The following is a 25493-nucleotide window of genomic DNA, read 5'->3' as shown; positions in this document are numbered from 1 at the left end:
CAATAGAACTGGGTGAAATGAAGGCCCCATCTACACTGCTATATAATTCAGTACTAAAGTATTATATGGTCAGTGTAGACTAGGCCTGGGCAAACTTAAGCGGCTGAGGGGGAAAAGGAAAGGGCCTGAGGCTGTCAGGAATGGTGGGAGTTGAAGTCCAAAACATCTGGAAGGCCCAAGTTTGCCCAAGCCTGCACCTGTATTTAGTCTCCTGCTCCAGAGACGCAGCTGTCACTCAGCGCCTCTTTATGGAAGCCCCGCCCCCTCCCCGGTCCTCCTCCTTCCCGTCGGCCTCAGCGGCCATGGCGGCCACGCGGGGCGCTCTAGGCGCCTCCTCCTTCCCGTCCCAGGGTGCTCCGCGCGGCAAGAGGCACAGGAGCAAGATGGCGGCGGAGCGGCAGGTGGCTGGCGGCGGGCGAGGCGCTCCCGGAGGCAATGCTGGCGGTGGAAGCTCCGCCTCGGGCCCGGAGGAGAACAAGGAAAACAAGGAGAACGAGAAGCCGAAGCCGGGCGCCCTGGGAGACAGCCTGGGCCTGGAGAGTATCCTTCCGGCGCGGCTGACAGGCCCGGGAGCCTCAATGGGGACGTGTCACTTCGACGTGGCAGCCGCCTTCTTACCCCCACCTTGAGCTCTTCTTCCCTTTCCCCAGGAAAACCATCTCCCCAGATATGGGGGGTTGGGCTAAGAGGTATCGGCTTGGTTGAAAGGATCCGTAAAGGCCACGTCACTCTTAGGCGCCCCGAAAGGACATGAGTTGGGCGTCCCTGGGTGGCTCTTAGCTGTAGAATGAATGTATTTCGACGCCACTCAGTGCCATTGAATCCTGGCAGTTGTAGTTTTACAAGGCCTTTAGCCTTCTCTACCAGAGAGTGTTGCTAGGTTCTCACCAAACTACAAAACCCACGGCATTGACTTGTGTCATAAGCTTTCATAGACTGTCGAAGGCTTTCATGGCTGGAATCACTAGGTTGCTGTAAGTTTTTTCGGGCTATATGGCCGTGTTCTAGAGGCATTCCCTCCTGACGTTTTGCCTGCATCTATGGCAAGCATCCTCAGAGGTAGTGAGGTCTCACTACCTCTGAGGATGCTTGCCATAGATGCAGGCGAAACGTCAGGAGGGAATGCCTCTAGAACATGGCCATATAGCCCGAAAAAACTTACAGCAACCTACTTTCATAGACTGTCTACTTCATTAGCAACACCTGAAGAAGTTGAGTTAGGGTGCATCTGCACTGTAGAATAAACACAGTTTGACACCTCTTTAACTGGCACAGATCACTTCTATGGAATCAGGAATTGTAGCTTTATTAGGTCTTTAGTCCTCTCTACCAAAGAGTGCTGGTGTCAAACCGAACTAAAAACTACAAGATACCCTAGTATTGAGTCATGGGAGCTGAGGTGGTGTGAAACTGCATCAATTCTACAGAGAAGAGCGGGTCTGGACAACCTGTAGCCTTCAGGTGTTTTGTTCTTTAGCTCCCAGAATTCCTGACCGTTGGACAAGTTGGCTAGGGCAGTGGTTCTCAACCTGTGGGTCCCCAGATGTGTTGGCCTTCAACTCCCAGAAATCCTAACAGCGGGTAAACTGGCTGGGATTTCTGGGAGTTGTAGACCAAAACACCTGGGGACCTACAGGTTGAGAGCCAATGGGCAAGGGCTTCAAGGAGTGGGAGGCCCAAACACCTGGACACATTGTGCAGGTCTGGTGTAGAGGACCCCTGAGTCTGCAAGCGCTTATGCTACAAACACTTTTTTTTCTCTCATTCATGAAAGTGCTACAAGATTCCTTGTGGTCTCATTTAGGGTACACCTGTATTATAGAATTAATGCAGTTTAATTGAGCCATGCTGCTTTAACTGCAGCTTTAACTGCAAGGCTCAATCCTATGGAATTCTGGGAACTGTAGTTTTGCAAGGCCTCTAACCTTTTCTGCCAGAGTGCTGATGTATACGAAACCACAATTTTCATGATTCCATAGTATTAATTAATTATAGTTAAAAGTGGGTAAAATAGATAATTGCCCAGTATAGATATACTCTTTGATATCTTAGTTTTAGTCAGACCCTGCAAGGATTTATGTAATAATAATAATAAATCTTTATTTGTTTCCTGCTTTTCTCCCTAAACGGGACCCAACACGGCTCACAATATTTTAAAACAACACAAAGCAGCCATACATGTAACAATAACCTATAAAACCAACTTTACAATAAAGCATAAATAAACATTTTAAAAACATTTATAAACATTTTTAAAACATTTCCATGGTTCTTCCCCTTTGAGAGGACAATTTTACCTGGTTTTTGAAGGAAACAATAGATTATCCAAAGGAAACAATAGATTATCCAAAGCCACCGTCCCACCCAGAATCGCTGAATTTGCAGACATCTTTGTGTTGAAAGTAGTAGTAGGGAAAGTAGGTTGCAGAGAGGTCTGTGTATAAGATTGTCAAACAAGAGATGAAAGTACCTTATGTGTATATCTTGATAGGTGAAGAAGGAAATGAAAACCTTTGTATTTCCACAGTAGCTCTCATGCAGAAAGAAAGGAATTATTCATTTGTAGTTTAGTCCATAATTTTAATAAGACAGTTAATGAAATACTCCCTCTTTTTACTGTTAAGCAGCCCTCTTTCTGTTGTGGTGAGAAATAGTTTATCCCTACAATACAAAAAGTTGTGTACTATAGAAAGAAATGCAACTCTGAAGTGCTCTTTTGCTAAACTTCCATGTTTCTTAGTGGAAAAATCTCTTACTTGGTTGGTGCAAATATTTTGGGCTTCCTTAGTCAGATAGATAAAAGTGAAAGGCCTCATAGAAAGAATGCCCCCAGCAGCAATTCAAACAGAGTATGAAGGTAACACTACTTAAGAGATTTGGTGAATATGACATAATTAAAAGACTAATAGTTCCAGGGAATTAAAATAGTTGTAATGATTACAGAAAACTCAATAAGAATTTTGTGCTGAATGCAGAATGAAAATACCTGCATGATGACTGGGTGACAAGAAAGAGGAATTTTAAATAGTTAGCAAGGGTATAAGGATTCTAAGCAGTGTAGAGGTGTAGTTGAGTGCTTGTCCCAGAAAACATCTCTCTGAAGTCAACAGGGCTTACTTCCAAGCAGACATTTTGCTGTGAGAATTTCATGTGGTAGAGAAACTCTGTACTGTCTGAAGCATTTTTATGGCTGCACACTACCAGGGAGGATGAGAAAAGGTGAGACAGGTATATTTCAGGGCCCCATTTTCATTAGACCTTTCATCCAAAAACCCTTGATTGTTTTCCAGGAACAAAATACATTTTCTTCTGTAAAGCAGGGTAACTACTCAAAGTGGTGGCTCTAGACCGGTGCCAGTTTCTGAACTGTTTGCTGTTGATCCCTGGCTTATTTCCAAGAAAGAAATAGTTGTACCCAATAGACACAAATTTAGTGCCAGTCCCTTGAACTTTGGAAAACGGTAGTTGCTGGTCCCTTCTATCAGCTAATCTGAGAAGCAGTATTCTATACAAAGATTTTCAGATTAACATTAACAGAACTAGTTCATTCAACTTACTGCTGAATACTGTGATGACATGAACGTATTTTTTCCTTCAAGAAATAAGAAGCACAATAGTATTATAATATTGCTATTACTACTGTTAAATGTCAACTGTTATTTATCCAGTTAACGAAACTGTAACTGCTTTGTTTTTGTTCCCAAGTTCAGGCAAGCAATAAAAGTTTGTCAGGTTCTCAGAGCATTATTTATTTACTATCTTTATAACCCACATTTCTTTCCGAAAAGATTTAAACTAAGTGAATACAAAATTTAAAAACAATTAAATAATATTGTGTGTCTGGTTAAAAATACAATTAGAATATAATAAATACAATTAAATGCATTTTAAAACACGACCCCCCCCCCCCCACCCAAAAAAAACAATCCCACTTATAATCTCCCTAGCTGCCTGCCCAATATCCTTCTCCAAATGATTGGTGGCAGAGAAAGGCATTGACCTGCTTGCAGAAAGGTAGCAGAGATGGTGCCATCCTGGTTTCTCTTGGGAGGGAGAATATATATTTTGGGAGAGCTTCTACACAGTTTGCTTTGCTTTTAACCACATTCAGAAAATTTTGTTTAATAGTGTGCTTTGAATGTACCTTGAACTGAACTGTGGTGAAATAGAAGGTGTGTTGTATGTGATTATTTTAAAACTATAACAGACCTCTAGTTTACTGGTTAAAGTTTCCATAACAAGCCATTCAGTTCTACAGATTGTTAAAGAGTCGCAACAACAACATGGATTACGGCATGGTGATTTTCAGAGATACAGGTTAGTGTGAAAAGATCAGTTTATGCAACCTAGTTGATGGACAAAAAGAGCCTTTTTGTTAATATAAGTGGGACTAAATAAATGACAGTTCTTTAAGTGCCCCAAAAGATGCAGTTTTTAGAGAAAGGTGTTCAAACCAAAGAAACTTTTATTCTAAGTGTATTTACAATTGATTTCCAATTTTTTTTCCTGTGTGCTTGAATTTATATGTTGAGTGGTTAGTCTCCTAAATTCTTGCGTGTTTAATGTGTGCAGAGGTAGAATCCTTTTCAATGTTGAGGGGTATCCAAATGAATGGAAAGTGTATTGCTTAGAACTATGTGTCTGTTACGTTAGCCACCTGAGGTATGATGGAATGAACTAATAAAGAATTGCTATATGATGCCATTGGGAGACTCAGTATCTGTAGCACTTTTTAAGATGTAATTCACAACATTTCTTGTATGACTGCTTTCTTCTTCTTTAAGAATTGAAGACAAAGCCAACTATTAAAGATCTAGCTTTTCCATGGCTTCACCTTTGGCCATATCATAGACTTAGTGCCATCTTCCAAATATAATTCTGAGTTTATCACATCCTATTTTTTATGGATGTATTCTACATAGGGGGACTGTTTTCTCTTTGTGTTGGTGAGACAGAGGGGGAAAAGGCAAGTTTAGGTTAGGACAGAAAGGGGACAGAAGGCAAATCTACATTAGAACTAACAGTTTTTAAAATTGCTTTGGCCTGCAGGGGTTATTGTTCCAGACGACTAAGAAGACTCAGAAAAACTCTTAACTTCAAGATGGGGAATAGGCATAAATTCACAGGGAAGAAAGTAACCGAAGAACTGTTATCTGACAACAGGTACTTGCATAGAACTAAAACTTCTATTTCTGGCTTTAGGGTAGATTGGGGGAAGTGGGAGGAGGTTCTGTGGTTCTGCTCCTGTATTTGACAGAAGCTGTGATTTTAGTTCTTATGCTGGCAAAGAAATCGAGCAAGCCACCCTAACTCTCCCTATCACATCTAACTTGTAGTAGAAGAGAAGAGTACATATAAATTACCTTTGTGGCTCATGGGAGCTCAGGATGTTTATCAGACATAGAAGAAAACCAACAAACATGAGACAGTAAATAAAGAGCCTTAGGTAGTACTGAAAAATATATGATGTTTTGATAACATGCTACAATGCCCAGCGTGTGTGAAAATTAGGACCTTAAGAAGGATTTTCTTTGTTGCTATAATAAGAAATGGCTTGCTTTCCATTAGGGTTTTTGCCAAATGTATTTTGGCACTCTGCTGCTTGATTTGCATTTTATAAGCCTTTTCAGTACAATGTTGAGACCTTGCAATTTCTTCTAGTACCTAGGAAGTATACAGCCAAAAAAACCCACAAAAAAAACCTTTGCTCTCATTCCTAGGTATGTTTTTGCCTTAGACAAAATCCCTCTCCTGGCCTCTTAAGAGAGGAGTAGAAGGCTTCCCAATACATTTATCCGTGAATAGCGACAGTCCTTGAAGACAAAATTTGCCAGCCTTTGCTGAAATTATCACTAAATAGCCCTCACTGCTTCTTTGCTATGCAAACTGTTCTTTGATAAAAATGTAATATTCTGGGAAGTAGCATTTTGCATTTGCTGTAAGTGGGGTTTTTTTTTTCAACTGGAGAAGAGTTAGGAATGTGTGCTTTAGTCAGAAAATTCACCATGTTGGTCAGCTCTGAACCAGTATGATAAAAATGATTTGCTGCAGATTTTTATCTTCTTCCACATGCCAGACTATTATGCTAATTTGTGGATTGGAAGGAAAAATAGCCGCGTCCAATTATTTCCACTTATGTTTTTTTTTTTATTGAGTATCAGATGACCTGTTTTCACATGCCTGAGGTGATGCAAAGCTGCATGGGAACTATATCTGTGTGCCATTCACTGTGTAGGAGCCAGCAAGTTTAGTGTGTGGGGGGCAGTTCAAAATAGCAGTTGCTGTCAACTTGCTTAGTACTTCTTTTTCAGGATAACTGTATCCTTTCTAGGCCTAGTACTATATGGTTATGTCTCACTTGGAACAACTGTTGTCAGAACATAACATATAGAAATGTGGTATAGGGTCCAGTGTTGTGCCACAGAAGAATGATATCAACACAGTTGCTGTATACAAATCAACTTTTAAAAGGAGGTTTGAATGGTTAGGGCTATTTGCCAGAATACCTGATTAGGGCTTTAAAAGTCTAGGAGCATAACTATTTATATTCTAGATCCATGGGCCTATTTTCAAAATAAAGAGGGGAAAGGTTTGCTTTGGAATACATTTATGAAGTGATAACATTATTTAATACCTGACACTGTAGATACCTGCTCTTAATTCTCATGGATGCGGAAAGAGCCTGGAGCTATGCTATGCAGCTTAAGCAAGAAGCCAACACAGAACCCCGCAAACGATTTCACTTGTTGTCCCGCCTGCGCAAAGCCGTAAAACATGCTGAGGAACTGGAGCGACTTTGCGAAAGCAACCGGGTGGATGCCAAAACCAAATTGGAAGCTCAGGTTACTGCTCATTTTGAAATATTTTAGAGGGAGAGAAAATGTAAACTAATTTTTTGTTGCCCTTTGAACAAATAACTCTGAATTCGAAGTAATATTCACGTGTCTTGTGAAGATTCGGTCAAAAATGTCCAATATATCTTCAGTTAACTTGTTGAGACAGTAAAAGAACAACGTTTATTGAATCAGAGCAGTGGTCTGTGTAATCTTAGTCCGAAATCAAATCAGGCCAGCACAGAAAAAGTAAAGACTAGAAAAACTACTTGCAGACAATTGTTAGTGTAGTTTAGTCCATTTCTTACACATCTCTCTGAGGCTGATGCTTTTAAAGAAGTTACATGGTAACACCTGCAGCAAAACATGTAACATGTATCATGGACATTATTGTACAATAGGCTGTAGTGCTTGTGGGCATGCAGTGAATGGCAATGTACTAAATGTATGAATATGGTTTTTAGAAATATCAGGCCTCATTATCCTAATAATAATCATCATCATCATTTTATTTATACCCCTCCACCGTCTCCCCAAGGGGACTCGGGGTGGCTAACATGAGGCCAAGCCCAAGAATTACAATAAGGCAAACTAAAAAACATACAAGCAAGTAATATCAAATAAAGTGCAAACAATAACAAAATATACAATAGAATAAACACAAAATAAAGTGGTAAAGGAATTAAAACACTGGTCTGGGCCAAATGCAAGGGATAAAATTATAAAACTCTGGGTGAGATGGATAAATAGAGTAATGTGTCTGATGGAAGACTGAGATGGGACAAACAATGAGGTTAATCTTCACTGAGGGACGAGAGAAAGTGCATCAAGAGGACAGATTTATACTGGGACGGACATGGTATGAGAATTTGTTGTTCGTTCGTCAAAGGCACACGGGAAAAGACAGGTTTTTATGCATTTCCTAAAGGCTGCCAGGGTAGGTGTTTGCCTAATCTACCTGGATAGTGAGTTCCAGAGCCGAGGGGCCACCACAGAGAAGGCCCTCTCCCTCGTCCCCACAAGCCGCACTTGTGATGGAGATGGGAGCGAGAGGAGGGCCTCCCTGGAAGATCAGAGAGATCATGCAGGTTCATAGAAGGAAATGCGATCACAAAGGTAAGTGGGTCCCAAACCATTCAGGGCTTTTAAGGTGATAACCTGAGCCTTCAATTGGGACCAGAAAATGAACGGCAGCCAGGGAGCTCCTTAAACAAGGGGTAGATTGCTCCCGGTAATTCACTCCAATTAGCAGTCTGGCTGCCAATAATTGGACCAATTTAAGTTTCCAGGCCATCTTCAAAGGCAGCCCCACATAGAGAGCATTGCAATAATCCAATCTAGAGGTAATTAAGACCTCATCAAGCACAGGCTGCCACCCTGTAGCCCAATCCAACATGCGACTGACCTGAAGGACCTCTGTCTTGTCGGGATTAATCTTCAGTTTGTTCACCCCCAACCAGACAGTAGTCCAGTATCCGAGGGGCTTCCTTGGATTTGGGTGGAAAGGAGTAGCAGAGTTGGGCGTCATCTGCATAGAGATGGCACAAAACTCCGGATGACCCCACCCAGCAGTTTCATGTAGATGGTAAAAAGGTTACTTCCTTCTGCATTTAGCCAGCAGAAAATCTTTAGATCAGAAGCATGCCTCTGGCTGGATTAGGCTGAATCCAACCCATTACCCTGAAGATGCTGTTTCATTATCTTGATTTAGCACCATAAAGGAAACATTAATAATTGCCCTTTTATTCAAGTTTCTGATTGCGGCATCACATTCTGTGGTAGCAAACCGAGCACTAAATGATAGCAAAACCCCCTGAGAAACTGCAGGAAAGTTATCAAGATATTCAGCAGAATCCTGCTAAAGAACAGCCTCAGGTACAACGTTCTGAATCATCACAAATACAGAGTGCTGATTAGTGGAAGGAGAGGAAACAAAACAAAATTGGGGAAATGGGGCTGTTGGATCGCTTCCTTGAGTTCTTTATAGATTCTAGTCCCTTGGAGGAAAACACGATAGGCAGACTGGAACTGTGAACAAATGTCAGGGAGAAATGCTTTGTGGCATTTTCTTGTAGAGCCTACATTTGGAACCAAAGTGGAATAAATGAGCCCTTTCTGATACTACAGGTAAAGAGTAGATTGTATTTTGCAGAAAAACCTGTCAAAAAACTTAATTTGTTTAAATTGTATTTTGCGAATTCTTAGGAGTAATAGATCTAGTGTGTTTCAAAGAATTTATGATAATAGAGAGGACTGTGTTTTTGGGTTGCTGTGAGTTTTCTGGGCTGTATGGCCATGTTCCATACAACATGGAAAACTCAAAACAACGCATTGATTCTGGTCATGAAAGTCTTCTACAATACAATTGTGTTTTCAGTGGGTTTCTGTTCCATACTGATAATTTTCTTATAAAAGATAAAAATCATAGAGTTGCACTGGCTAACCTTTATTCCATCCCTTTTATAGGCATACACAGCTTATCTTACAGGTATGCTTCGTTTTGAGCGGCAAGAATGGAAAGCAGCAATGGAGGCTTTTAACAAGTGCAAGTGAGTTTAGCCTTCATATGATCACTGACATGATTAGGAATATTAATCAGATATTTTCTCTGTGAAATTTTATTGTGTGAAATTTAAGCCTAGAGTTGCTCTCCTCGTGCTGATCAGCGTAATAAGTAATTTTAAAAGGCAGCTTAAATTCTATTTTGTTCTGTACTTCATTAATTCTTTACTGAAAAAAGAGAAATAATAAAAAAGACTCACACTGTTACGAAATCCTAAATATTGTTTTTTACTTTTCTGTTACAGAACCATATATGAAAAATTGGCAAGTGCTTTTACAGAGGAGCAGGCAATATTATACAATCAGCGAGTGGAAGAGATCTCTCCAAATATTCGCTACTGTGCTTATAATATTGGTAAGTTATCCAAGTGTGGGGCATTACCGAAAGAGTGTTGGCAATATTTTCATTGTTAGACTTGCAAATCAGACAATAAGAAATAATGGGTGTTAGTACATTTGCCTGTTTTATGTATTGGGATCCAGAATGTTTCCCAGCTTTGAATTTCAAGTCAAAGTGGGTATGAATAAGAATTCTTACCTGCCATAAGACAATACGAAAATCCAAGAAAACAAATCCAAGCTCATGTTTCTTTTCTATTATCATGAATAACACTGTTACCTTCTCCCTACCATCCTTAACTTTAGGATCTTACAAAAACAAAACAAAACAGACATTTGGTTCAAACCCTCTTGTTTCAGTAAAGACCAGTACACATGTGACCTGATGTTTCTCATTGATACATTTTCTTTCTGTGTTTAATTAAGAAAGAGACTACAATTGTCACATGGTGTCTGTGTGAGAATGTTCTTAACCCTTATCCTTCCAGCATTTGTTTTATGTCCCAGGGGTTTTCTTTTCCCTGCACATAACCATGCCTTTTTCCATTCAGTGGAGAAAGCAAGTAACTCTTAGTGGGAAAGAGTTTAAAAGCTCTCTCCTACATTTTAGGTTTAAACTTCCAATGACAATTATTTGTGTGTCAAAGAATAATGTACTCTAATAACTAATGCTTGTATAAGTGTATTTAGCACTTTGGTATTCTTAGCCTATAGCCTGTTCCTCTCTTAGTATGGACCAGGACAGTAAAACCTGTAGCCCTCTAGGTGTTTGGGGCTCCAACTCCCAGAAGCTCTAGCCATCTTGTTCAGTGGTTAGGAATTCTGGAAGCTGAAGTCCCAGAATGGGTGTTTGGACTAGATGGCCCATGTGGTCTCTTCCAACGCAATTATTCTATGGTTCTATGAAGTCGAAAACACCTGGAAGACCACAGGTTGAGCAGGCCTCCTATGGACTTTACATGACAATTTTTTTCTTATGTTAGTGTTTCATCATATGTTTGGATGTTCATAAATCTTAGAAAAGCACACTGACCGACTTTGTGCTCCTACTATTATTACATTTGGTTTGTGATCAAGAATCTCTTGAAGCTTCACATCCTATTTTCATTAGAGAAGAAACCTTTTTGCTAAATTATGTACTAACCGTTTCCTGTCATTTATTTGTTAGGTGACCAGTCTGCTATTAGTGAACTGATGCAGATGAGACTAAGATCTGGAGGCACCGAAGGGCTTGTTGCTGAAAAGCTGGAGGTAACTAATTGTGCTTCTTCGTGTTTTCAAAAAATCATGGCAGGGCAGCTCTTTTTAATTTCTGTATTACCTTGGATTTAAATAAAATCCAACACTGTGTGCAACAATTCAAAATTTAAAACAAAAAAGGCTAATGAAAATAAATTAAAAAGGTGTACTATAATGACTGTACCAAAACAGCATAAGTTTGCAAGAAAAAATTAGACAATTACAATTAATTAGCAGACCTGCCCAAATTTGACAGGTTCAGAGATCCCACAATCGCCATTCCAATTCCTTCCCTTTCCACTCTTTTTATTTATTATTATTTATTTCCGTCACTTTTACCCCGCCCTTCTCACCCCCGGGGGGGGGGACTCAGGGCGGCTTACAGAGGAAGGCACAATTCGATGCCTTGACACATATACATACATATATAAGCAGATTAAACAATTACACATTAAAGATTAAAAACATCACTACACAACAATATAGTAACACAGTAATAGACTAATCCTGAGCTCAGCGTTCGGAGATTTCGTAAATCCGTTCCATCTCGTCAGATTCCAGTTCATCATCAGATCTTTCTTTAGCTGCCATGATGTCCAAATGCCTGGTCCCATATCCAGGTTTTCAACTTTTTCCTAAATGAAAGAAGGGACGTTGCCGATCTAATCTCCCCGGGGAGTGAGTTCCACAGGTGGGGGGCCACCACCGAGAAGGCCCTGCTCCTCGTCCCCGCCAATCTCACTTGTGATAAAGGCAGGGTCGAGAGCAGGGCCTCCCCGGAAGATCTTAGGTTCCGAGGTGGGATGTAGAGGGAGATCCGTTCGGACAGATACACTGGGCTGGAACCGTATAGGGTTTTGTAGGTCAAAACCAGCACTTTGAATTGTGCTCAGAATTGGATCGGCAGCCAGTGGAGCTGACATAACAGGGGGGTGGTGTGCTCCCTGTATGTCGTCTGGTGAGCAATCTGGCTGCCTCCCGCTGGACCAGTTGGAGTTTCCGAGCAGTCTTCAAAGGCAACCCCACGTAGAGTGCGTTGCAGTAATCCAATCGGGATGTAACAAGAGCATGGACCACTGTGGCCAAGTCCGACTTCCCAAGGTACGGGCGCAGCTGGCGCACAAGTTTTAGTTGTGCAAAAGCTCTCCCGGCCACCGCCGAGACCTGGGGTTCTTTTCTATCCCCCTTCCTTTCTCTTTCTTCACTCTTGTATTCATTAAGGCTTTTCATGTTGCTCCCTGCCTCTTTACAAGCCAGCATAATCTTTTCTCTCTCTTAATCATTAGAAGAGCTTGGATTTTCAATTTTGTGAAGCTGGCAAAGACGCTCTCTGAAGAAATTAGCTCAGACCTATCTGCAGTTTGTCCCTAGTTGTTAGGAAAGGTTAGAACATTCTGCCACTTGGTGATTGAAGATGCTGTTACAGGCAGCAGACATTCAAAATAAAAATGAGCAATGTTTGAAAACATAATAATTCCAGGATGTACTTCAATCAAGCCTGCTTAGTAACCATGCCTTGTTTCAGATGCCCAACATTTCACAATGTTGAAATTATGGCAGGGAGAAAACACAAAAAGGGCACACATTTTCTTTTATTATGAAAGATTGGACACCATCCTTTTATGCAAATCCAGTGCTATGTGTCCTGTGTCACAAGCTGTGAAAGAGAGCCAGTATCTTTGTGGGGTTTTCCATTTTTTTTCAGGAGCATTTTTTTTTAAGTGAACAGAGGACTGCAGCAGGCCTGGAGATTGTCATTCACCCAGTTCTACTGGCAAAAACCTATATGTCCCATTAGATTCACGTGATTGTTCAGAAAAATTAGAAAGTTTTATATCAATTTTCTTGACTGATGTTCTTATGCATATTTTTTTCTTTTCCTTTGTAGAGTTAATTATTGTAATTTTTTGTGGAAGCCTAGGATATCTGTTTCAAAAGTATTTAAATGTGTGTTTGGGGGAGGGAGTGTTGCCTGGGATTATAGAATAAAAATATTTCCAAATCAATGCAGAATCCAACATTTAAAGAAATTAATCTGCAAAACTAAAGTGCTATTTTGAAAGAGAGGAATCTGCAATATTGGTGCTGCAGCCCAAAAGGCTATGCTACTTGTGGGGACTATTTTACCTTAATGTAAAGTCGTCTGAACCAGGGCTCCACACGGCAGTTTTAATGGCTCAGGGGAAATGAGGGATATTTTGTTTTTTTAACATCCTGATTCCAAAGTCCCTGACAAGTGAAGCTTCTGTGGGAATCACATCTCCTGTCCCAGTCTGGTTTTAAGAGCTCAGTCTGTTTTTAAGAATTTGAAGATTACTAAGAGTCTGGTCTTGGATGCAGGCCCCTGTCCTAGTAGCTGTTCCTGCAAAGAGCTATCCAGTCTGGGTCCTCTTGAAACGATTTTAGATCTTCTTTAGCTCTATGGTTGGCAGTCCAGATCTTGATCTTTTTAAACAAGTTTTTTATGGTCAAGTACAAAACTGGCCAGAACTTACTGTTTGTGTGTGTGTGTGTTTGGGGATAATCTCTATAGAAATATTTTCTATATTTTGAATTCTAATTATCTGCCTTAAGGGGTAGAACAGAATAGTCCTTTAAAACAACATAATTACACTGAAAGCTTAACTGTCATAATTTATAGCTGTTTTGTAGTTCAAAAATTAAACAAGCAGAACATGGTTGAAAATAAAAGCACACATTTCTAAATAACGATTTTTCTAGGCATTAATCACCCAAACTAGAGCAAAGCAGGCAGCTACGATGAGTGAGGTGGAATGGAGGGGAAGGACTGTGCCGGTCAAGATAGACAAAGTGAGGATCTTCCTCCTGGGACTGGCAGATACTGAAGCAGCCATTGCTCAGGTAAGTAGAAAATATTTTATTGTAGTCAACATTCTATATTCGTTTGCATGCCTAAATTGCTATACGTTACTTCTTTGACATATTTGGAGGAAGAGGTGAGGAAAGGAAACAGTTCAAATACAAAAGCTTTGTAACATAGCTGTGAGATGGGGAATCAACTTAATATGAAGGTATGGTGTGCTGCATAATCTAAACCAGTTGTCATCCTTGTTGACTGGGGATGAGGAGAGCTGTAATGCAGGAACACTTCTGGAGGGTGCCAGACTTTCACCTTGTTCACTGGCAGTGCTAAAGCTCTGGACATTTTACTTGATCACTAATTGGTTTTCCCTTTGCATGCCTGAAGTTGAGAGCCTCCTGTGGGTGTAGATGAGAGTGTTGTTAGACTTGTCTGACCTGCCTCTACTGGTTCAAAGATTTAGAATATATTTTAATTTGAGTTCTTTTAATCATGCCTTAATCATACTTGTAAAATGTATCAATCAAATTAACATTTCATGGATAAGCAGTTAAAACTGCTGTTATCAAATTCATCCACCAGCTGACATCCTCACAATTAGTATGTTTTTGAGGGGCTTATGTTTCAGTACATGAAATGCTGAGAAATTGATGTGAAGTACAGCCTTAAAGGGGAGCGGGGGGTCTGCAGATCATGAATCTTAAGTACATGTGTCAAACCAATCTCTACCCCAAAAATAGGAAGACCAAAGAATCCCAAGGTCAGTGTGATTGGGAGAAAATTCACTAAGATGCTTAGGCTGAATTTATTTGGTTTCATGCCTCAGATTTTCATCACTGCTGAGTGGAAAATGAAAAAGGGAAAGCTTTAGGGTAATTAAAAGAGAAAAACAGTTCCTATTATTATTATTACATTTATTTTCATTTTGTTACAAAAAACCATATCTACAATCCATATAGTCATTTCTTCTCCTTTCCCCCATTGTGCTACCCGTTGTGCTCCCCATCGCCAGAGTCCTTCTTTTCTTTATGATCCCACCAAAACCTCATTTCTTCTGGTGGGGGTTGGTTTCCATCTTCTTTATTTAATGTTTCTTCAAAAAAAAATTCCATTTACTTTTAAAATCATTATTCTTAAATAAGGATTTAAACCTTTTGATTACATGTTAATTTGTCATTTATTGCTGATTTCCAAATTTCCTGACAGCTGTGGGTTATTTTTAGCATCAGAATAGGGATTACACTTCATATAGTTTAACATAGAATGGGATAGGAGCCACATTTAGAAAGTTATTAATATGCCTTACTGTGGAAAAGAAAAGAGATAACGCTTTGCATTTTGGGTTCTCTTTTCTCACATGCTATGAGATATTCTATCTTTCAGTTTCACCCCTTAGATCAGGCTTGCACAACCTGCAGCCTTCCAGGTGTTTTGACCTCCCAACTCCCAGAAGCTGTAGCCAGCTTTTCTAGTGGCCAGGAATTCTGGGAGTTGGAGGCCAAAAAAGCTGGAGGACCACAGGTTGTGCAGGGCTGTCTTGGCTAATGCTTAGATGTTCATTGATCTCTTGATACAAGCAACAAATAACCTGATAAAAATTACTGACACATTACTAAAATTGAGTTTTTACATTTGTTCCTTTTCAATGATATTGAGCATAAACAGTATGATTTCCCTTGGAATATCACCCTGTTAGTGATGGAGAGAACTGTCCACAGTGTGTCAATCAGTGGCATAGGCTTCAGTGATATTTCATATGTTACTGCATAATATTTTTAATAGCCGAGGTTGCTGATGTGAGGAGGTTTTTTATCTCCCTTTTGGACTTGGGGGTGGGATAGCAGTGGCTGAAGGGATTTTAAGTGCTTTTGTACTTCTTTATTCAGACAGAAGAAGAAGAAACTAAAGAACGTTTGTTTGAATCCTTACTGAGTGAGTGTCGGGATGCAATACAAGCTGTACGTGAAGAACTGAAACCAGATCAGGTCAGCACAAAGTATTATGCTTTACCATATAACAATCTTCTTGGCAAGTTTAGTAAGGGTTTTTTTTTTTTTGAGATAATAAGTATGCATTTCCTTCCCCTTTGATCATCTGTCTTTGACTTCCATAAATGAATGCAGTACATGCTTTCTTCTTTATACAGAAGCAACGTGATCACTCTTTGGAAGCAGATTCAGGGAAAGTCACTAACATCCAATACTTGCACAGGTAAAGAGTTTGTTCTGGAAGCTGGGCTTATTAGTTTGGATGGAGTCTACGTAAATGTGAAATTTGTGTCATTCTATGAAATTTTGATATTAGCTTCAATCTCTGATGGGGCCAGTCATAATGGGGCTTATGATGCACCTATATGGTTTTGTTTTTAATACAATTAACTCTTTTAATTTGTGCCTTCTAGTTACCTGACATACATCAAGTTGTCTACAGCAATCAAGCGCAATGAGAGTATGGCCAAAGCTTTGCAGAAGGCATTGCTTCAGCAGCAGCAGCCACTGGAGGAAGATGGCAAGCGCACCCCTCGGCCTCAGGATCTGATACGTCTCTATGACATCATTTTGCAGGTAACCACTCAAGGAAAAGAAAACTATTCTTTCTGATTGATGTACAGGTCAGCATGAGATCAAAATCACTGTTCACTTGAAAAGACATTCTAATGCTTTGTTAGACAAGAGAAGATCATAATCCTTCATTGAAAATTCTGCAGTGGGAGTAATGCTTGAAATCTAAAGTATTTTCCAGTCTGTCCATTCACAGTAAATACAACCCTGCCGTGTTCACTGCATTTACTAAGCCCAAAAGGAACCTGGTTCAGACCAGTAAATGACTGTCTAAACACCTGTAGTTATTTTATTTTTGAGTCTTAGGCTTTTCACAGAGATGCATTCACTGAATAAAACTAAACTTAATGTACACATCCCTTCACTTTTCTATATGAGCCCTTCTTGCAGTTTCCACAAAGATCATTCAAACATTTGTGGGTTATTCTTTGGAACATAAATAAAGAGGATGTTACATTGTAAGAAAAATATAAATTCCTTTTAAATGAGAAGAGTGCTGGAAACTTTGATAGCTTATCTATTCAGTTATTTATTGTGTTTTCTTAAGACATTTGACTCTCATTTGGTCCTCACTGCAATAGTATATAAAACTGAGTAGAATGTACTTTGATTTATAAATTGCTAAATGAACAGCTTATTACAAGCTGATGTTTTGTTGGTTTTTAAATTCTTGTTTTATTTCACTAAAGAATCTAGCAGAATTGCCGCAACTTCCTGGTCTAGAAGAAGACAAAAACTTCCTAAAGGAGATTGGGATAAAGACACTTGTGTATAAGGCTTACAGGTAATTTTCAAGTAGACGAATTCCTTGATTAGCTGTGATAGGAATTGAGCAATATCCACTATGTAGTTAATGTTTTAATATAAAAGTTCAAGTGCAAAGGACATCAGTGAAAATACATCAGTGCTGCTTTGCAAATTGCAGCATGGCTACTAAAAGGAAGCTTCTTGCCTGTCATTCCAGTGGAAATGTACATTTATTAAAAAGATATGAACAGCAAGTAAACCAAAAAATGCTTAGTGACCCTAGGTGAATAGATATATAAAATAGGCATTAAAATCAAGTATTTTCTGATAACAAATCAGCATTTGCAAGTCTTGCTGGACAGGCTGATTTTTCTTTTTATTAGGTGCAGCTGAAACATCTTCTGCAGAGTCCACTGTAAACACTGTGCAACGGATTTTTGTAAATGTCTGAAACGGCCACTAAGTGATTTTTAGAAAACTTTTTGGGGACCCAAATATTAAGGGGACCCCATTTGGGGTCTGTACCCACAGTTTAAGAAGTAGTTCTCTAGAGGGCTATGCTAATGCCTTGCCCAGCAATGAAACAAATCTAGATTTGGAGACACCTTCCTTGTATACCACACTTCTCCAAACGCAGAAGCTCCTTTATAAATGAAATACTTTTACTGTTGGTAGAAGAATACCATTGTATACAGGGCGCCTTCCATATAGCTGAATAAAATCCCAGCTGATCTGCTTTGAACTGGAATATATGCCAGTGTGGAGTCAGATAACCCAGTTCAGAGCAGATATTGTAGGATTTTATGCCTTGAAAATCCCATTAGGCTCCAGGTCAGTAAGATGGATTTTTTTGTACAGTATAATAGACAAGAAATTGGGCAGTGGCATGAGTATTACAGGAGGCACTTCAGCTGCTCCCATAGAGATACCATCTTAGTCATTCATGTTGTCTAGTCAGCCTTCTAACAGAATGATAGGCATTACAGTCTTCCATGTTTGCTGGCTGTGAAAGTATCTAAAGGGACTATATCAGGCATGAGCAGACTTTGGCCCTTCAGGTGTTTTGAACTTCAGCTCCCACAATTCCTAACAGCCAGTAAGCTAGCTGGGATTTCTGGGAGTTGGTCCAAAACATCTGGAGGATCAAAGTTTGCCCATGCCTGGGCCACACGTTTTCGATGCTTCAGCTTTTGGTTGTACATGTTATAGAATGAATGTATTCAATGCTTTCTTCCCAATCCGACAGGTGCTTTTTCATTGCACAATCATATGTTCTGGTGAAGAAGTGGAGTGAAGCCCTTGTTTTGTATGAACGTGTTTTGAAATATGCCAATGAAGTCCAGGCTCAGGCCGGAACTTATGAAAACAGCTTAAAGGTATGAAACCTCATGCAGCGTGATGAACCTTTTGTTACTGAGGGTTCTGAAATGACAATGAACCAATGGCTAAAGGCTGTGTGCTTCTATTATTTACTGTCAAGGGTCTAATGCTGTGTTCAGAGTATTATTTTATAGGCCTAGCTCAGAAATGTCACTTCGTTTTTGCAGCAGAAACAAAGATTCTTAGTATTTCTGGAATCGTACTGATAATATGTAACTCTTTGGGGATCGCAGATACAGGGCTCAGAGTATAATAGATACCCCACAGTCCCATCTGAAGCTGCCTAACCTTTTCTTCATTGGTGTTATTTACCTTCATGCATGGTCCTTTTAAGGCAAAAAATCCATTGCTTGAAACTGACTAAGAAACATTACACTTTGATACCTGCAAGATGTGTTTTATAGGATTGATCTATTATTATATAGGAGCTGCCTGATGTTCAAGAGCTGATCACCCAAGTGAATGCAGAGAAATTCTCTTTGCAAGCCGCTGCTATATTAGGTGAGTAAGGGTGTCATTTCTTCTGTTTTCCATCATAAAGACAAAAATGGCACCTTCTATGTCAAATGCTGAAATGTTTTTTGGCCTTGTGGATCTTCATGTGTCAAACTTCATACTTCTAGTTACTAGTCTTGATATCATTATCACTTGAGCTAAAAGGTTGAGAGGCTGAACTGTGTCAGTAACAGCATCTTAGTTGGAATGGATCTGAGTGACTATCTGCAAAGTGCCTTGCATATTCTTAACAGCGGGCTGCTGAATGGTCAGGGATTTCTCCTTGAGGACCAGTATGCAGTAGCCCTCTGACCACCCAAAACAGTTCAGCTGGATGGTTTCTTGCAGATACAATGGTGGCAGCAAGGAATGATTTCTCTGCTACCTTCATTGCTCCAGAGTCGGCTTTCAAATACGCTCTTAAGCCGTGTTCGGTCAGATTTACTTTGAGTTCTCCGCCGATGTTGCTCTAGTCTCTATCTCACTTGCTTCATTGCCGCCAACTCCTTAGAAAACCAAAGAACTGGTTTGGCTTTGCTCCGTGGGAGTGCATGTTCAGGAGCGATTATTTCCACCACCCTAGCCATTTCCTCAATCCAGAGGTCAGCCAAAACTTCAACAGAATTGTTTGCTGAGGTGACAGGAAAATCCCCAAGACCTGTCGGGAATCCATCCGGATCCATAAGCCTCCTGGGGTGGATCATCTTAATGGGTCCCCACCCCATAGAGAGTTGGAGTCCCTGCAAGTCTAAACCTGACCAGGTAGTGATCGGTCCATGACAACGGAATTGTGACAAGTTCCTCCACACCACAATCGCCATAATCCCATCTTGCACAGGAAACAAGGCCCGAACATAGGTGTCTGGCAGCATGGGCAGGGCAAGACACCACTTGGGGCGGACCCATGGCTGTCATGGAGGCCAGAAAGTCCTGAGCCATCCCTGACAGGACAGTCTCAGCATGGATGTGAAAGTCTCCCAGCACTGTTGGCCACTAAGATTCCAACGCCAACGCTGAGACCATTCTAGCTAGCTCAGGAAGGGAAACTCTGAGCAGCAGGGTAAGGCAATACACCAACACAATCACTATTCTGTCGCCGTCACCCACCTTTAGTTAAATACACTCGATCGCTGTTGACTGTGGGATGGGGAACCTGGTCAGAATGATGGAATAAAATAACTACGTTGTATTGTGATTAAAAAAAAAACAAGAGATAACTTTTTCAGTTCTGTAATGGAAATTGTTTTAATTACTCCAATAGTTACGGGCAGTGTGCCCGCACCATTCATATGTTTGGTGTACCATAGGCCAGTGGCTTTGAAATGTCTGATTATTTTACAAAACAACAACTAATCTTTTTAGTTACTTTCAAACACTGAGAAAGGAAATCGTTCCTTTTTGAGATAGCGAGTACAGAAATAACTATTCCCAAGATTTGTAACTTAATAACTTTAAGTATTTTAAATATTAATAATAAAGGACAAACATCAATCTAAGGGGAAGTTATTGAAAACCAACATTAATGCCATCCCTGCCTCCCCCCCCCCCTTTTGACGAGAAAAACTCTGACATAGACATTTCATTCAAGATACTAGGTATTTTGGAATTCAATTTATAGTGTATTTTGTGTAGTCATCCTTACCTCTCCCTGTCTGAGTCTTATTATGTCTAGTTCAGAAATTTAATTACTCGCAGTTTTATTTTCCTAAATTACTTTTGTGACTCTTCCAGATGCAGATGACAGTCATGAGACTGAGTCCCCATCCCAAGTCAAAGATGGCAAGGTATGTCAGTTTTGTTATCTTCCAAATGATCAACAGATAGGTCAGAATTCTTCTCAACTTAAGGACTATTTATTTTCCACTTATTCATTATAAATATATATTTTTATGTATGCATACTGGACTAATATTTAGTTTATTAGCATTGGTTTACAAACAATCTCTCTTCAGACTCCCCCCTATTTATATTTTCACTCTTTCACTTTTAAATCTGGCCTTCATAGTAATGAGAAATCAAGATGTCTTTTTAAAAAAATGTAGAGGATTCCCTAGGGTTCTAAAGAACAGTGTCATGAGGAACATAGGAAGCTGCTTTATGTTGAATCAGGCCATTGATTTGTCTAGAGCAGAATTGCCAATTCTGGCAAGGGCAGTCCCCCAGGTTTTCTGGCAGGGCTCTTCTTCAGATGTACTAAGGAAATCCCTGGTGGTTTTAATCCCAAATTCTCACCAGGCCCAGTCCTATTATGCTTCTAAAATAAAAATAAGTCTGGGTGCATTCCGAGCGATAAGTTAAGTTTATATCTGTGCACAAGAATGAAGGATAATTTCTGGGAGGAAACCCTACATGTTAGATGCTCTTTGAAGATGAGATCTTTTTCATCAGGAAGTCTTAACAATTATTGTACCAATCTTGCACTTCTGCATCTGGATTTTTTTTATTTTTAGATTATATATTTTCTCATTGTGCATATGCAATAGAAAGGGGGGGTTGTTTAAATTATTCTAAACATATTACCTGGGAAAGAGGAGCTGATGGGAAAGGAGATGAATAAGCACCAGAGATTTCTGCTAAAGCTATATAATGATTTCTGATATTAGACCAGAGGTGTCGAACTCTTTTTCTCTGAGAGCCGCATCAGCGTTGTGGTTGCCTTGAAAGGTTCGTTAAGTCAAAGGATGGAAAATCTATGCATACAGAGGGCCAACTATATTTTTTGGCATAGTGGCTGGAGCTCCAAATATTACTGAATGACAACTCCCATCTCTTTTGATTATCTGCCGTGTGGACTGGGGATAATGGGAATTGCAACCCAATAGCACTTGTAGTTATGAGGTTGCGGAAAGGTTAAAGGACATTTTAATGACATCCTATCTGCAAGCCTTGTATCTAAATTCAAACCCCTCTCTCCTGACTAAACAGAACAAACTGCAAACTTCCAGATTTTACTGTATCACAACTCCCATCAGTTCTAGTTGTGATGCATAATGATGAGGAATACAGGAGTTGTAGTCCAGCATCTGGATGGGCACATAAAATGACACGAGGGGCCAGATTTGGCCCATGGGTCTTGAGTTTGACATATATATATTAGACTAGATTTACTATGTTTTATTGCATAGCAAATTTGGTTTCAAAAACTCAACTCATTGTGCACTTGTGCCCCGCTTTATGCTGGTCCATGACCGTAATAAAGTTTTGTATTGTATTGTACTCAACTCATTGCTTTTTATTTCCTTTTCTACCTCAAGCCACTTTCTGAACGATTTGAGACCTTCTGCCTGGATCCTTCCCTGGTCAGCAAGCAAGCCCGCCTTGTGCATTTCCCTCCAGATTTCCAGCCCATACCATGCAAGCCTTTGTTCTTTGACCTGGCCCTCAATCACGTCACTCTCCCACCCCTGGAAGACAAGGTGGAGCAGAAGTCAAAGAGTGGTCTTACAGGATATATCAAGGGCATCTTTGGATTCCGGAGTTAACCAGGGTCACCTCACAAAGAATGCTCAATCTTCCTGTATTTTGGGGGGAAACCTCCAGCAGATTCAGGGTTTAGCTTACCTATGTTTAAAAACCCACATGGGGGTTTTACAGCATTTTCCCAGTATTCTGTCTCTGTCTACCTGGTTTAATGGGAGTATTTCCCTCTGAGAACTTGCGTAATGTCTGTTTCCAACATCTCAACCTTATGGAATGAACTTGAAGCCTCAAGCCACTTCTACACAATGGCTCAGACAGAAACAAGATTCATTTTATCTGAGCTAGGTATATTTACAATTTATTTCATAGCTAATACTATCCATTTAATTTTTTTTGAAAACTAGTGCACTCCTCTGGACCGTACAGAGCAGAGGGAAACCAAAGGCACAATTCTGTATCTGGTCTGGGTTGGGCTGCCTAAGAAGAAGAGCTGAGCAAATTCTTGTGCTGCTTGCTGCATTTGGGGTTTATTTACAGCCATGTATTTTCTTCTTGTAGTTTTAGTTCCAGAAGCTGCAGAGCTCTCAAATGCTTGGATTAAAGATCAAGGTTGATAGATGGTGATTAAAATCGTCAAAGTAGATTGTATAGAAATACAGTTAAAAGCCTATGATATAATATTTCTTTGCTGAGGCTGTACTTCTCATAACAACCGAATGTTTCTCAGAGGCCTCCTTCTGAAAGTAAAAAAGGCTTTGGATTCAAAAAGAATAAGCATGTTACATGTTTTCCTCTCCTTCTTCAACTTAGATGGAGTTGAGAAATCAAATGGGGTGTTTTGCTACTTACTGGGTTTCTTCCTTCCTTTCCATTTGGTTGTTTTGGGGATTCTCTTGTCATAAAGAATCAACCAATTAAGACACTGAAATCTTAAGCAATAAAGATCTTAGCCATGTGTTCATGGGCAAATCTTCCATGAGAGCATTTAACTGTGCTACAAAAGTCCAAGTATCTTCATGTGGATATCTAAATCTTTGTGAAAAATTGTACACAGAACTTTTCCGTGAGCTGTTTAACCTAGTTTGAATGAAAAAATTAGTTTAGTTTAAATTCATTTAAAGTTTAATCTAGTTCATTCATATCACACTGCCCTCCAGTTTTCTTCTGTTTCTTGGTATTGTTGGGAAACAGTATTAAAGCTGGATTATTCGGTTACAAAAAAAATATTCCACAAATGCTTCTCGATTAGCTTTGTAATAGCCAATTGCAGAAAACGGTAATTTTCAGATTAAAGAAAAAATGGGTTTAATTGCATCATTTATTGGATTTAACTTGTATATAAAGACAATCCGTTTCCATAGATGCCTCGTCTGTTTTAAAATATGTATATGAAATGGCATTTCTAAACTCTGTGGGAGGAAATTTCACAAAAAACATATTGTGGAAGAAATGGAAGTAAATATTTTTTGGATTTTATCAAGTGATAAATTTCAGACAGAGATGAAGTCTCCTTAACCAGTGATTGATCAGGTCTGTAGAAAGACAAACAGAAGCAACATATTAGTACAATGGCTACAGCCCAGTCTCTTTCTAGTACTGTGCCTATTTCTGTTTTTGTTGATTGTCCTTTGCTTCAGGTTCCCTAGTCTTCCTGTATTCAGATCTGCATTGGATTTGAGAATTGTGTTCTTCTTATATTAACAAACTAACCATTTTGTTTTACCTTTCAGCCCAGGCCTGTGGGCAACTGGGTACATTCCACTTCCACTGCTTTTGTCTTTGTTGGCTGTCACAGATGGTTAAAATTTCCTTTGTTAATGAAATTGTGGCACAAAACATATTAGTTATTCATAAAAGAAATCCTGAAACAATAAAGACGCATTACTGCTTTCTGAAGGGTATGGTTTTTAAATTACTGAGCCTTCCTTTTGATACTTTCATAACTAAAATATAATCTATATAAAATACAATAATTTATAGAATAAATATTAATGGAAGAGTAAAATCAACAGGTGAATCCAGCAATAAAAAAAACCTTTCTACCACATAGAGGTGTTTCATTTTCCCAAAACCACCCTCTAGTTTCATTTTAACCTAACCAAAATGTATCATATGTATTCTGGGATGTTAGGATATATTGTATATTTCACCCTTAGATAGGTTCATGTTTTGTTTAAATCAGGCTTGAAACCGCCAGGATATTTCTTATGATTCTCATGAATCTTTTAATATGTTTTGACATAGCATATTGGGTATAGTTACAACTTACGCTATTCTCCATATATAATAATAATAATAATAATAATAATAATAATAATAATTAATTAATTTATACCCCGCCACCATCTCCCCAAGGGGACTCGGGGCGGCTTACATGAGGCCATTCCCATCAATACAGTAAACACAATATAACAAAAACACAACAGAAAATCAGAAAATAAAATAACCTAAAATACAAAACCAGTGTAAATAAGCAACACAATATAAAATCGAAACACTAAGACACTAAAAATGATCACCGTGAGCAGGGCCAAATTCAAAGATTAAAATTTTAAAACACTGGGAGACAGGGCAATGTAAAAATCAGGGAGGGGATCCGGGGGATGATAGTATTTAATTACACAAGCAGAAAATAAAGTGCTTCTGAGGGCGTTTTATGCAGAGTTTGGTCAGGGATTATCATACATTCAGTCATTGAAAGCATATTGGAACAGCTAAGTTTTCAGGCTCCTGCTGAAGATTGCCAGGGTGGGGGCTTGCCTGATGTCTCTGGGGAGTGAATTCCAGAATCAAGGGGCCACCACAGAGAAGGACACAAGTGCTACAAAATTATCTAAAGTTAATAAATCTACAAAGTACAATTGCCTTAATAGCAAAGCCAAATAGTGTTGTAAAATTTGATCCTTTTGCCTGAAGTTGTATGTAGCCTTAAATCCTGTCAGGAGAGATTTGTTAAAAGACGCTGGATTGTAGAAATAGATTTGCGCTCCACAATAGTTAAGGGTACAAGTTTTAAGTGATTTGGACTTACTTGCATATGTGAGATGAAAAACAAAGTGTCATTCAATATAAAGTATTCATGATTGGTCATATTAT

The 25493-nt window shown here is 39.5% G+C and overlaps 1 protein-coding gene across 1 annotated transcript; it reads left to right on the top strand.

Moving 5' to 3' along the window:
- Positions 1 to 294: 294 nt before the first annotated feature.
- On the top strand, positions 295 to 24293 carry SRP68 (signal recognition particle 68). The gene is made up of 16 exons (XM_060764642.2): positions 295 to 540; positions 4251 to 4317; positions 5050 to 5163; positions 6647 to 6842; positions 9300 to 9382; positions 9641 to 9750; positions 10903 to 10985; positions 13695 to 13835; positions 15681 to 15779; positions 15941 to 16005; positions 16196 to 16358; positions 17045 to 17139; positions 18349 to 18478; positions 18908 to 18983; positions 20709 to 20761; positions 22232 to 24293. Exons 1-16 carry the CDS (start codon positions 303 to 305, stop codon positions 22457 to 22459), a joined length of 1941 nt encoding a protein of 646 aa, XP_060620625.2. The 5' UTR covers positions 295 to 302; the 3' UTR covers positions 22460 to 24293.
- The last annotated feature ends 1200 nt before the right edge of the window (positions 24294 to 25493 follow it).

The sequence above is a fragment of the Anolis sagrei genome, chromosome 2 (genome assembly GCF_037176765.1).
Source record: "Anolis sagrei isolate rAnoSag1 chromosome 2, rAnoSag1.mat, whole genome shotgun sequence".
Lineage (NCBI taxonomy): Eukaryota > Metazoa > Chordata > Lepidosauria > Squamata > Dactyloidae > Anolis > Anolis sagrei.
The sequence above is the reverse complement of the archived record's forward strand: the minus strand, read 5'-3'. Positions and strand labels throughout refer to the sequence as shown.